The sequence below is a fragment of the Pelodiscus sinensis genome, chromosome 1, assembly GCF_049634645.1.
Source record: "Pelodiscus sinensis isolate JC-2024 chromosome 1, ASM4963464v1, whole genome shotgun sequence".
In the NCBI taxonomy this organism is placed as follows: Eukaryota; Metazoa; Chordata; order Testudines; family Trionychidae; genus Pelodiscus; species Pelodiscus sinensis.
In genome coordinates this window covers 13487355-13501004 of record NC_134711.1, presented here as the reverse complement: position 1 = coordinate 13501004, position 13650 = coordinate 13487355, and the positions used below count along the sequence as shown (strand labels likewise).

General features: G+C 42.1%; 1 protein-coding gene across 3 annotated transcripts in view; it reads right to left on the bottom strand.

Moving 5' to 3' along the window:
• Positions 1-13650, bottom strand: part of CAMK1D (calcium/calmodulin dependent protein kinase ID) — a 408029-nt gene that overhangs the window by 26707 nt on the left and 367672 nt on the right. For all 3 annotated transcript variants that reach the window (XM_006117098.4, XM_075926019.1, XM_025181664.2), the window contains exon 7: positions 913-1025. In XM_006117098.4, the coding sequence (XP_006117160.1) occupies positions 913-1025 (113 nt within the window). The remainder of the gene's footprint in view (positions 1-912; positions 1026-13650) is intronic.

Here is a 13650-nt window from a genome sequence, read left to right as displayed (position 1 = left end):
TCTAAATCTTCCTCTATATGGATTTTTATCATCACAATGTTATCTGGATACCACATGTACACAGTATGAAATTTTGTAGCACTAGGTAGTTTTAAGCTGCCCCAAGCACAAATTCTGCCCTGGACTCCAGTACGTAAATGGCTGGCTAGCAATCCTGTCCTCTGTGCTGTGGCAGATGCACTGATATTTTTAACATGCTAGTTTAAACAGAAATAGCACATCTACATTTGTCTGAGTTGAAAATTATACCTCCAACGCTAGTATATACAGACCTTAATAACATGTCTGGGTTACACAGCAAGTCTGTGGCAAATTCATGAATGGAATCCAGGATGCCCGACTCCCATCCCAGTGCTATAACTACTAACCGCATGTCCTCCCTTTCCTGGGGACTGATGAGATTTTTCTTCCCTGGTTGTTTTAGCCATTTCCATTTGGAAGCCATTGATTTCCTGAGCTTGATTCTTTCCTGTTTACACTGCACAAATTCAATCAGACCAGCAATACACATGAAGGAAAAGCGCTGAATTATTTTGTTTTTTGTTATTAGAGCCAGATGAAAATGTGTCGTTTATTTGGATGTGCTGGAAAAATGAAAGTGCGTTGTTTTCTTGGGCCAAATGCTAATTGTCATTTCGTAGTCATCTCTACAAGTCATGTTTTGGTGCTTTATGTTGCAAGGAGACTATTTCATTTGAGGTTCTCGTAAAAATAATTTACCAAGATGGTTAAAAATATTTGGGTTACAATCCTGCCCTCAGCTGAACATGTAGTTCTCTCTGACCTCAAGTTAGCAGGAGTTAGGAATACTATGGAGATCCAAATTTCACCCTTGGGAAGCATGCATGGTAGATGTCAGTAATATGTAGGGATGTGCAAGAAATGGCTATTGCAATTAAATGAGCTCCTTACCAGACTCTGAGATGTCATCCCAATATGGAGAGTCAAATTCATATTCTGCTTTCAGGATCTGCTCAAAGAGCTTGGAGTCATTTTCATCATAGAACGGAGGATATCCACAGAGCCTAACAAACAAAACAGATCAAGGGACACTTTAATTGCTTCCTGGGGAGAAAGATATAAACAAAGAGGAGGTATTCACATTTGTGAATCTGAAATACATGACACATTGAAGCTGCTCAAATGGGTCAAATGCTTCTCTAATAGATGCTGTCTTTGTTCAGAAGCAAGTGTCTTGCTGCAGCTACAAAGTCCTCATTGCTGATAGCTCAATCCTGACCCCCTGTGCGAAACACAAAGACAAGTTTTATGCAGGAATTCTCCATGGAAACCAGAAACGAAGCTGCTACTACATCCTCAGAGCTTCAAAGGCATCTGTGCCTCCCCCCCAGCATCTTTCCCTGGCAGTGTTTGGCCAATGGACCCACATGATCAGACACAGTAGCCATGACCCCCCCTATCTCCTGCTGCTCCTGTTGTACAGCAGAGGAAAGTTTTTAATAGAGCGCTGTTCCATGTTGCAGACAGAGATCAGAACTCCCCTGCCCAGCCTCTATCACAACGAGGACCTTTCTCCGTGGCCTTCCTTTGCCCTTCTCAAGTCTCTGGCCCCAAAACTATCTGTAACTGCCAGCGTGCGGATTTGAACTCGGGACCTCTGAAGTGGAATATAGGAGCCTCTACTCCCTGAGCTAAAAGCAAGCTGGCTCCCAGCCCATGCTGTAGAGATCTCTTAGTTTTAACTGTTGCTGTGGTGTAAGTACCACTTGCATTTCTCAGTAACCACACTAGTTTTGTGGGTTACATGTCCAATACAATTTAAATCAACCTTAACTTCTTTCCAGTGGTTTAGGGTGTATCCATCTCCAATCAGGTGACAGTGCAGAGACTCATTAGGCTGGCATGTTCTCAACCTACCCTTGGAACTCTGGAATGCACAAAAGAAGCATGGCACCTGTAACAAGTTCTGGGCACTTTCTGAGTACATCTACATTACAACCAAGGGAAAGAATGGCAGCTCATATAGATATTCTCACACTAGCTGTACTTTAGTTAGCTCACTAAAAACAGCAGTCAGGGTGTAAAGGCGTAGGTTTCAGCTCCGGCTGCATAAAACTGCCTACCACTCCTGGGCTCATACTTGTGCATGCAGTCCATGCTGAAGGTTGTGTTCTCACTGGTATTTTTAGCAAGCTAACTAGAGGACAGCTAGCATGGATATGTTTACATGAGCTGCCATTCACATATCCAGCTGCAGTGCAGATGTACCCTCCATTTTGTGCCAGAGGCATTAGAAATGAGGGGAAGGTGCCTTGCCCCTCCATCCCTCTTTCTCTTAATGTTCCACAGAAAATAAAACTCCTGAAACACTGCTAAAGAAAAGCTGTAATTATCAATCATTGTTATTTCAATTTAGGAAGTACCCTTTAGGGATATTAAAATATAACCAATTAACTGTTTAACCAAGAAGCAAATGCCGGCTCCTGGGGAGCTAAGCTTTATACTGCAGAGCCTGCAGCATGGGTAACCACGTAACTGCTGAGATTTTCAGCCATTACACGGTTACCCTATGATTTTTAACATCCTAGTACCCACAATGCTCTCTAGGAATTGAATACCCAAACAGTTCATGCTTACCCTTTAAGGGGAAAAACAATATATTGATAAAGGAGGAGAGAAGGTGAATACACTCAAAAATATATAATTTTTTTTATATAAATAAATAAAATTAGACAAATATGTTCTAGCTCTACCAACTGTTTTCCAACCCACCTATTATTATTTGTCTAATTTCTTGTAGATGACATGATACCGGTCTCTCTATGTGCCTGTCATATTTATGCTGCTTCAGCTTTCATTGTATCTATGTTAACATTGTATATTTGACAAAGAATTACAAATAATTTAAGGTTTGATCTTTTCCATCCATATAAAAGAAAGAGAGCCAATCCTGGAATCCTTGTTTTATCTTTACTTAGGCAAACTTCCTGGCCCTACGTATTTATAACTAGTCATTTTGGAAGCTTAGCACTAAGATAACTAAAATGTTAGCACACATAAAACATTGTCTGTATAGTTAGATTAGATGAGCAGTGATATTTTAATTAAAGCATTCAAAGATTTTTTCCCTGCTGCCTTGTTTTACATACAGATCTGACCACCATCATAGTAAAATGACAAATTTACTTTAGAGACTGATCTAACATTTAAGCAAGTTGTGCTATTGCTCGCAGTAATATAGGACCTTTCTGTCTGTTCCATGCCTGGTGCTATGTCTGCACTGAATTGCATCAATCTTCATCATTTATCTTTAGGTTAGGTTAGCTGTCATATTGTCATTTGAACAGTCTAGGGGGGCTGTATGATATCATGTTTCAGTCCCATCAGTCAGGACACTGACCACGAAAGCATTATATATCCTCAAATCTGTCTCTTTACTTATCTGGTTATTCATTTTGTAAAAGACATTCTCAATGAAGCACCCTATTACTGAAGCCACCACTGAAAAAGCAGCATCAAGTTCTTTCTTGATGCAGCCTGCATTAGCAACAATACAGCCAAGGTAGGTGAAATCATCAACAATCTCGATCGGGAGGTCGTCCATTAAAATGCAAGAGCTTTCAGTACATTCAGAAAAGCCAACAGGAAGAATTTTGGTTTTGCCCACAAATAATTTTCAGACTGATTTATGCAGCTGTGCTCTCCAGGGCTTTAAGTACAGCAGTCAGCTTGTGCATTGATTCGACAGCTAGTGCTATTTCACTGGCAAAATTGATATCAGAGAGGTTCTTATCGTCAAGACACATGCCTAAAAAACTGTTCAAGCATGTCATTTATTGCAGAGTTCATCCCAGCCTAATTTGGAAGAAAATTATTCTCTTTCCATTTACAAGAATGTAGCTTGAAGAGCCATGTCAGAGAAGGAACTTTCTATATAGCTAGTCAGGAAGGACTATGAGTTTCAAGATCAACCAGTGACTTCCTGTCAGAATGACTGAGGTGGGAGAGGTATTCATCTGAGAACTTCAGTTTTGGTATTGCACTGCTTGCCTCAATAGTACTGCTGCATCTTACTGGGACATAATCTAACCTTCTCTGCTAAATGCACTGTGCAGGGCAACGCCAATCCTGCCAGAGTAGGTGGAGCCCACCCTGGGGTTCTCATCTTTTCTCATGGGACCCGTGCCAAGAGTCAGATGGGCTAGCAACTGCTATGAAAGTAAGAAATGTGTTTGCCTTGGATCAATGTGATTTATGCTGTTTTAAAAATTAATCTCACAAGTAGGGGGTCTTGTATGCATTGAACAGAAAAAGTGTTAACTCTAAATAAGGAAGGCTCAAAGGAGCTGCTCATTAGAGCAATGTCCATCCAGTCATTGGTCTCACTGAAACCCACTTTAAAGATAGATGGGAAGAAAGAATAGGCAACTATCATCTTATACTGTTAGGCACGAGGCATAACTAGCGCAGAGTAGAGCGGAAGAATGACGTCTCGTGTTTTGCTCACAACACCCAACTGGAAAAAAGACATTGTTTTCCCACTTTCGAAACAAAGGCAGCAAATCAGACAATTGCAGGTATCAGAGTTACTTTTCTATCCTTCCCAGATAAAGTTTTTGCTTCTGACTTGTTGGCCCAAGCTGATGATATCTTAAAGCAAAAGAGATGATCACAACAAGCTGGCTTTACTTCTGCTGGTCCCATGAAAGAGCACATCTTCACAGGATGGCAACTCATCAGAAAGGAATGAGAATTCAATCACCCAGTCTACACTTCTCTTAGGCCCTGGTGTGACTTGTTCTTCCATACTGTTGTCTGATACAGAATTTGTATAATATTTTTCTAAGGTTTTCTTATACTCAGGGTTGATCAACTTCAATAAGTATTTAATTCAAGAGAGCTAGCCATTGTAAACAGGCTAAGGATATAGCTGAAACATTATTCTGTAGCAACAACAGGGATAAGTGATAAAAAATATGCAAGATATTAAATACTCATGTTATTTATAACAAGCCAGCTTTTTACCCTTGAGATTAGTCAAACCCCCTTAACAAAATGTTGATAATTCTACTCTGTGTTAAATTCTGAAGATTCAGTCTGCCTTACAGATATTTTATATACAGTACTGGGCCAGATCTTGATCTCTGGTACATCAGAATAAGTCTGAAGCAACTCCATAGGAATCTGTAGTGTTACTATGGATTTACTATGCTATAATAATTGAGGTTGAAATTTAGCCTTTTATCTTTCAAAGCAGATGTACTCTGCCACAGACAGTCATCCTTACTGGGTGTCCCATTTGGGGAAGTGCCTTCATCAAAGACGAATAAGGTGTTTTCACATCAGCCAAGTACTTACATTTAAATCAAGATTGGATGTGTTTCTAGAAGATAGGCTCTAACTCAGGCTATGTCTACTTGGCAATTGAATAACCTGACTTTTGTCTTTCAGAGGTATGCAAATGCCCCCCACCCGCACAAAAGACAAAAGTTTTGACAATGACAAGCGCTGGTGTGAACAGCACTTTGACAACAGAAGTGTTCTCCCACCAACAAAACTAACACCGCTCATTGTAGGAGGAAGTATTTTGTCATCAGAAGAGATGACAAAAAGCAGCTACACTGCATGACTTTTAGTGACATGGCTGTAGCCATGCAGCTCTATTGCTAAAAGCTGTGTAGTGTTGACACGACCATGTTGCTAAAAGTAGGACAATATAAACACTGTTTCTCAACACCTTTGCTGTCAGAATACTTTCACCCACTATGAGCAGGGCTCAGGTTGTTGACAGGAGAGTGCTCCTGATGACAATGAGCCATTCACACTACTCCTTGCCGCAACAAAATGTTTGTCTTTCAGGGAGAGGGGGTAGTTTAAGCACCTTGGACCACAGAAGTTTTATCATACAATTGGCAGTACAGACAAAGCCAAAACCTCAGCCTCAAGTTACTGGGCTTGATAGAGGAATTACTGAATTCCATGGCTTATGCTATGCAAAAAGTCAGACCAGATGATCACAACAGTCCTTACAATCAATGCTTCTAATCAAAACCTAACAGGCCACATGCCTGATCAATTAAAATATAAAATAAAAATAATTCAGACAACTGGGATACTGCTCCATAGTTACTTAATTCTATGACTACTTAAGAATGATAACATAACATACATTATTATGGCAATCATCAAACCTTGAACCATACAGTTACTGAAGGGCTGATCAGGCCCCCACGATATGCACATGGAGAGAAAGTTATTTATCCTGAATACCATTATGGTTATCTTGCCTATGCAGCTAACTTCAAGGGTAGAGATCTTGATACAAAGGAAGCAATCTAGTTTCACTCTCTCAAATATACAGACTTATTTATTTACTTTCCTCTTTGTTTTAACCAGCCTACGGGGTGGTCAAAATATCCCACTCTTTCGTTGGGTGGGCTCTTATCCCGTGATCTGAATACAAGAGAATTCATATCCCTTGGCCACTCTCCTGCATTTCCCAGTGTCCTCCTTAAAAAACAAACCAAAAAAGTCCTGAGGAAATTACAAACTCTGGCTCCTGCAGTCTGCACGCTCCTTCCTATACCAGTAAACAGGCATGTGCATGTCTTGTCAGCCTGCCCTATTGAGAGTTATAACTCATTCAAAGTGTACGGTATGCTGATTACTTTGGCCGAGGTACAAGAGCACAAGTGAGGTTTACGGCAGTTTATGGCTGAAAAATGTTCCACCTTCAGGTAACTTCAGGGAGAGATGGTGGCAGTTAAAAACATGGTCCTGTGCTAGGAAGCCATACAGCAGCATATGTCCAACCAAGAGCTCACGGAGGGAATTCTCGCAGGAGGAGAAGAGCAGCGGTTCTCAAACTGTGGGTGGGGACCCCAAAGTGGGTCGCAACCCAGCTTTAATGGGGTCACCAGGTCTGCGTTAGGCATGCTGGCACCTGGGGCTGAAGTCAAAGTCTGAGCCCCACCTCTCAGAACAGAAGCTGAAGCCCAATGGTGGTGGAGCTCAAGGTTACAGGCCCCCTGTCTGTGGATGAAGCCCTGAGGCTTTGGCTTTGGTCCCCCACACAAGGTGCGGGGGCTCGAGCTTTGGCCCTCTGGATGGCTAGACTCAAGTGGGCTCAGGCTTCAGTCCTCTCTCCTGGGGTTGTGTGGTAACTTTTGTTGTCAAAAGAGGGTCACAATACAATGAAATTTGAGGACCCTTGCTTTAGAGGAATGTGCTCCACTCTCTGTATCTGGTCAGCTCTGCTGGCAGGTCCAGAAGGGAGTCACTTCCTTGCTCCATTCAGATATTTACATGTTCCTCTTATCACAGGAGCAAAGAACAAGCTCTTGCTCTGGATGATTAGCCACTATTAACTATCCTTAGGTCAACTGGCTTAGAGTGAAACTCTGTTAATGTTGAACACAGGGAAATGCCTATATGTGGCTAGCAGTGTTCACCTGAAACACCCCATCCTGTTAGTTTTAAGTGGTTCCTCCAAGTCACTGAGCCAGGTGGTTCAGTACCTCTATCTGGATATATAGGCAATACCAGCAATTTTCTAGGGAAAGATGATACGGTAGGTGGGAAGGGAAGCCCTGAGAGAGGAACCCCAGGAGAAGCCAAGCATGGGAAGGAGGTTTGAGCAGAATTTTTTGTCATCTTATTGTTAATTTGTTTAAAAGAGCAAGAGCCCAGGAAGGGAGAGGAGTTTGGCGTTTACACAAAGCATGGATTGGCTTTGCAAAGCAAAATGGGAGAGGACCAGGCTGAGAATCCTGAAGTTGTTCCATATGCAATTTGTGATGGCAGTAAGTTCTAATAGCGTTCCACTTTCTGTTCCAAATGCCAAGGTCCTTACCTAGATTTTACCAGATCCTTACTGACCCCAAAGCCCTGTGACTAAGATTTGGCCCACTATGATGTTCCTGTGTTAAAAAAATGACCCCTCTCTCAGGGGTTTTGTTCTATTTCTTTAGGTTTCTGAATAGAAGAAGTAAAATATACAATCTCTCCCTACAATCTCTCCCCAGTGGAAAAATCCTAGTTCACCCGGGAGTTTCAATCAGCTATTGGTGGGCATCATTTTCTTGCACCTTCACCAAAGGAATGAGCACTTTAAGGACTATTTCTCGGTCTTGCCATATCAGAAACAGCAACTGTCTATGTTTTCTCAGAGCCTACCTTTCCCAGCCTTCCCCAAATATATAACCAACCCTTAACCCCTAACCAAATAAATAAATTGGGATGCTAATAAGAGAAAAACAGTCAGATTTGCAAAAGAGAACCATGCTTCTGATGTTCTAGAGAAAGTACTGGAGAGGTCTGCCTAATGTACATAGTTCCTTACCAAAAGAAAATAAAAAGCCACACATGCTCCCACTGCATAATTATTGTGATTCCACTTATAGGAGGGGCTCTACAGATCAAATACATATTGTCCTCGTGTAGCTGGCAATGACAAACATACGAAGGTTAATTATGCACATTCTTTATTAATATACTAGCTCATGTTGAAATCTCCGTGTGAGGGGTGTACAAGCAGCTCTGGGGCCCGGTACCCCTGCCAAACCGCACCTGAAGAGCCAGCACAAGCTGGAGATGGGGCTTAAAAGGGGAAGTGAAGCAGCTCAAAAGAGAATACAGGTAGTCAGGGGAAGGAAGCAGAACTCCACTCTGAGCTCTGGGAAAATACTTCCCAGGAGCTCTTGTGGCCTGAGATGAGGAAAACAGACTGGATAGGACCTACAGAGGAAACACTTGGGAAGGTCAGAGACTTTATTTGCAATTTTGTAATTTACTCTGTGAGCAGAAGAGCAACTTGGGTATAAAAGTGATCCAAGGGGAATCTTCATAGCATCCTAACATGCATAACATAGCTACCCACTACTGAGCCCTAGATTGGAACCCAGTGAGAGGATGGAGCTGGCCTCCCCAAGTCACTCCCAAAAAACAGGGTTTCAACGAAGCCTTTACTTCAGCAGAGCCTAGCTTGGGAACACATAGAGGCTGTGTCTAGACTGCATCCCTTTTGCGGAAAAGGGATGCAGATTAGACACAGCACAATTGCAAATGAAGCGGGGATTTAAATCTCCCCCGCTTCATTTGCATGAACATGGCTGCCGCTTTTTTCCAGCTTGGGGCTTTGCCGGCAAAAAGCGCCAGTCTAGACGGGGATCTTTCGGAAAATAAAGCCTTTTCCGAAAGATCCCTTATTCCTGATTTTAAGAGGAATAACGGATCTTTCGGAAAAGGCTTTATTTTCTGAAAGAGCCCCATCTAGACTGGCGCTTTTTGCCAGCAAAGCCCCGAGCTGGAAAAAAGCGGCAGCCATGTTCATGCAAATGAAGCAGGGGAGATTTAAATCCCCGTTTCATTTGCAATTGCGATGTGTCTAATCTGCATCCCTTTTCCACAAAAGGGGTGCAGTCTAGACACAGCCAGATTGTTCAAGGGCCCAGACCCACAAGTGCCCATACTGAGGTGAAAGCCCCAAATCCCCTGGGGAAATTGAAGAATAAGCTATAACTGAAACAAAGGGACCACCTGCTGCACCCCTGCCTGCTCCCAAGGCAGCACTATGGGGTGAGTGTTCCCCTTTTAACACTTTATAATGGGCAAAAGTAAAGCCTGGGGCAGACTGGTCTGACAATAAAGTGATGCCCTCTATGGGAAGCTGTTCAAGTGCTATTTATTGGTGCTAGTCAAGTGCTATTTATTTTCTTTTTCTCATTCTGAGCAGAGGTACTCGCTTTTCCTGACACAATCATCTCTGAACTATATGTCTCCCCAAGGCAGCATAATATGGAGAACAAGGATAATGAAGCTACGGGAGGGCTGAATTTGGATTGTATTTCCCAAGGTTTAACTCTAGCATTGTGGCCTGCCCCCACATGGATAACCACATTCTGCCTTGAGTAATTTCCCCTACAGCATCAATTGGATATTGTTGTTCTGTTCCTCTCCTAAACTAGTCAGTGAAGATATTGGGTACTGCTAAACCTACCACAATTCTTTCTGTGAGGAACTGTGTCTCAGTGGTAGTGGGAATTATTTTCTATCTCTCAGGCTGTTACATTTTGTACAGTATTTTGGGAAAATTGCAGGATAAAGTGTTAATATAAGTTATTAGTATCATTTCATGCACATCTATCATTTACGAGATCTATGGGTCTCATAAAAAAACAACCCAACAACAGGGATGGCATGGCCTTTGGGAAAGAGACAGCCTTCTATAGCTCATTGTTGCTTAAGGAATCATAACAATATAACTATGCTATATCGATATACTACAGCCCAGGACTCTTTTCAACTTTATAATGCAATTTTCTGTTTTTTTGCTTCCATTAACTTAATCTTCGCCACATACAGGAACCTGAAGGACCAGAATTTTACCCAGCTGGCATTCATAAACCTGTCTATGTAGGTCCAAACTCATGTGATAGGAATTTGATTAAGTTTCTCACTTTTTTTTTCTATTAAACTGAACACTTACCAAAATTACCTTGTCACCAGTGGGAAACAAGGCTATTTCAAACTGAAAAATGTTACAACTGGAATAACAGGAAGTTTCAAGCTACTAAAATTAGTTCTTGTGAGCAATGACTTTTTATATAAAATGAGTTTTTGATTAAAAAAACCCTCCGTTGCTGCAGATCCTGGAATCTGGATGTGATTAAAAAGAAGCATTAATGGCTGGCACTAAAAGGGTAGTATTTCCTAAGACATCTTCATGTATCAGTTTTATATTTTTGTGTGTTCTCATGATTTATTATCTAGTCAAATATAAAAAATAGCAGTGCATAAGAAATACCCGGTAGCTTGTTTTCCCAATATCATGGGCTCAAGACTATCTTGGTAGAGTCTGTTTAGCTAATGCTTTACTTCCAATTTGGTTTCTCCTAAACTGTCATCTTTTTATATGCAGTGAAAGTGACATGTTAAGTGAAAGTAAGGTCTGGTAAATGTTTTCTGTTCTGCACAGAAATTACTTAAGAACATACTTAAGAACATAAGAACGGCCGTACTGGGTCAGCCCAAAGGTTCTTCTAGCCCATTATCCTGTCTGCTGACAGTGGCCAGCACCAGGTACCCCAGAGAGGGTGGACCAAAGACAATGATCAAGCATTGTCTCCTGCCATCTCTCTCCAGCCTCTGACAAACAGAGGCCATAACAAACAGAGGCCTTCAACGCACATAGTACATGGCAGTGGCTCCCAACCTTTTCAAGGATACAGACCCCTTTTCAATCTATTAAAATTTTACGGATCACCCCCTAGACGATATTGCTGTGCCTGCAGCCTGCACGGTCCTCGGCCCACGCTGCTTCTTGAGTGGCATCTCTCAGCCCGCTGGGGAAGCAGCAGGCTGAAGGACGTGCTGGCTTCTGACATGGAGCCTCTCAGCTCAACTCAGCTGAGAGGCTCCATGCCAGCAGCCAGCACCTCCCTCAACCCGTGCTGCTTCCTGAGCCATGGGAAGCAACACGGGTTGAAGGACGTGCTGGCTGCAAGAGGGTCCATGTGGACCCCCCTACAGTACTGCCATTGGGGACCACTTGTATATGGAACTAACAGTCTGGTTTGTTAAGCAGGTACTGGCCTCATCCCCTGGAATCTTTCAGCTAGTCTAGATACAGCAGCAATCTCTGCCTAGTTGAGAAAGTCATTCTGAAAATGTGAACAAATAATGCAAGTATAAACTCACTCATTTCAGGCCAATTATCATCTTATCTGAAGATCCCAAACTGATTACTGCAGAGCTATTTACTACAAATACTGGGGAAAAATCCTATTTTCCTTTTCAATCAACATGTACCATTGGCTAAGTCAGCAGCAAAAAGATAGTAGTGGCCAAGTGGGGAAACACTGCTGTTCTCTATATCTAGCTCAGGGCTACTCAACACACGGCCCGTGATCCGCATGCGGCTCGCAGCCCATTTGTTTGTGGACCGTGGTGCGGTTTGGGTTTACGCAGGGCTCAGCATGCAGCCTGCAGGTGGGATCCTTTGAACATAGCTTCCACTGGGAACACGCTCCACAACAGTGAGTCAATATAATGGTCTTCTGTTGCTGTGCATTTTAGTAGTTAATTCCTGTACTATCATTGCTCATTAAAAGTGCTGTCATATGGGTGGAAATCGGGTAAATATTGCATTTTATTAATATCAGCAAAACTGACTTAAATGGGGCCTGTCTGTTGTGTAGTTTTGCTTTAATCTTTGTATTCATACCTGTCAGTGTAAAAGAAGCTATTTGCGTATATATTTGCATGCAAATGCAACCACACTTAAGTCGGCATGTGCTGTAAGTATTGTTGTGGCTCCTGGGGCTTCCAGAGTTCCCTGATCTAGCTTCTGAGTCAGGCTGAAGTACCATGCTTAGCATAGACAGGACTGAGCACCTGACTTAGAAATGGGCAGAAAAACTTTGCTAGACTGTCATTTCAATGGTACACCTAAGATTCAAAGCTTCAGGAAAACACAGGAGGAGAAGAACTTCACTCAGCAATGTGTCCTGGGCTGTGCAGCCCCATATTTGCAGCTGTTAGATGGCAAGTCTCGAGGGCACTGAAGGAGTATTTATGAGTAATGGGGTCTCTAGTGAGCTCTGAATTATTTTATATACGTCCAACCTACCCCAGATTAGCCCTGCTCCTCCAGTGCTCCAGTTTTCCCTGTCAGCTGGACTCTTGTGGAGCTGCTCAGAACAGATTCCAATGCCAACCATGCCCCAAACTTTTTTTTATAAAACGTATCACCATTTGGGTGGCACTGAGGAAAACAAGTTATAAAATGTATACTCAGGACTAAAATAAAATGCAGTTAAAAGACAAACAATATGCACTGTGCTGCAATGGATAATACAGCAATTAAATGGTGGTGCAGACAAAAATAGCTGTGCTGCTTTATCCAAAAGTTATTCACGTTGACAAGCCATCAAATGTTTTCACAAAGGAAAAAGGAACAAAGTAGGAACAATTTGATGCCGTGGCACTTCAATTGCTTTATGCTGCAGACCTGTTTGACTATGACATTTGTATAACATGAAAAAAAAATATATCCCTGGAAATATAAGCCTCAACAGGTCTAACCTGGCTTCTGTTATACATAGTAGCAATAGGATTGTTCCTTGCTTCAGTGTACAAATAGAACAAGTTTGTTATATTAGCTGGGCCCTGTTTGGCCTATCTGAACCAGCCTAGTGCAGGAACCTAAACGTGTTTCAAGGAACCACACATGGCAAAAATGCCAATTGACAAATAACCTAATGCTGCAGACAACATATACAATTATTATCTAAGGATGTGTCTACACAGCAGGGCTTAACTCGAAATAAGCTACACAAATTGAGCTACGTCAACTGCATAGCTTATTTCAAAATAGCTTATTTTGACATTGGCAGCATCTACACAGCACTTATTTCAAAATAGAGCACTATTCCTCCGACTTCCCTTACTCTTTGTACAATAAGGTTTGTAGGAGTTGGGAGTAAGAAGTCCTCCAGCTTGACAGTATTTCAATATTATTTTGAAATAACTGCCTGCTGTGTAGACTGGACTAAGTTATTTTCAAATAACTCTAGTTATTCGGAATCTCCCACAGATAACACAAGCAGCAGATCCCTTTGCTTCCCTGTACATCAACCTCTAACGGTTGACCTGACACATTCATACACACACAGAAGATTTCAGCAGGTG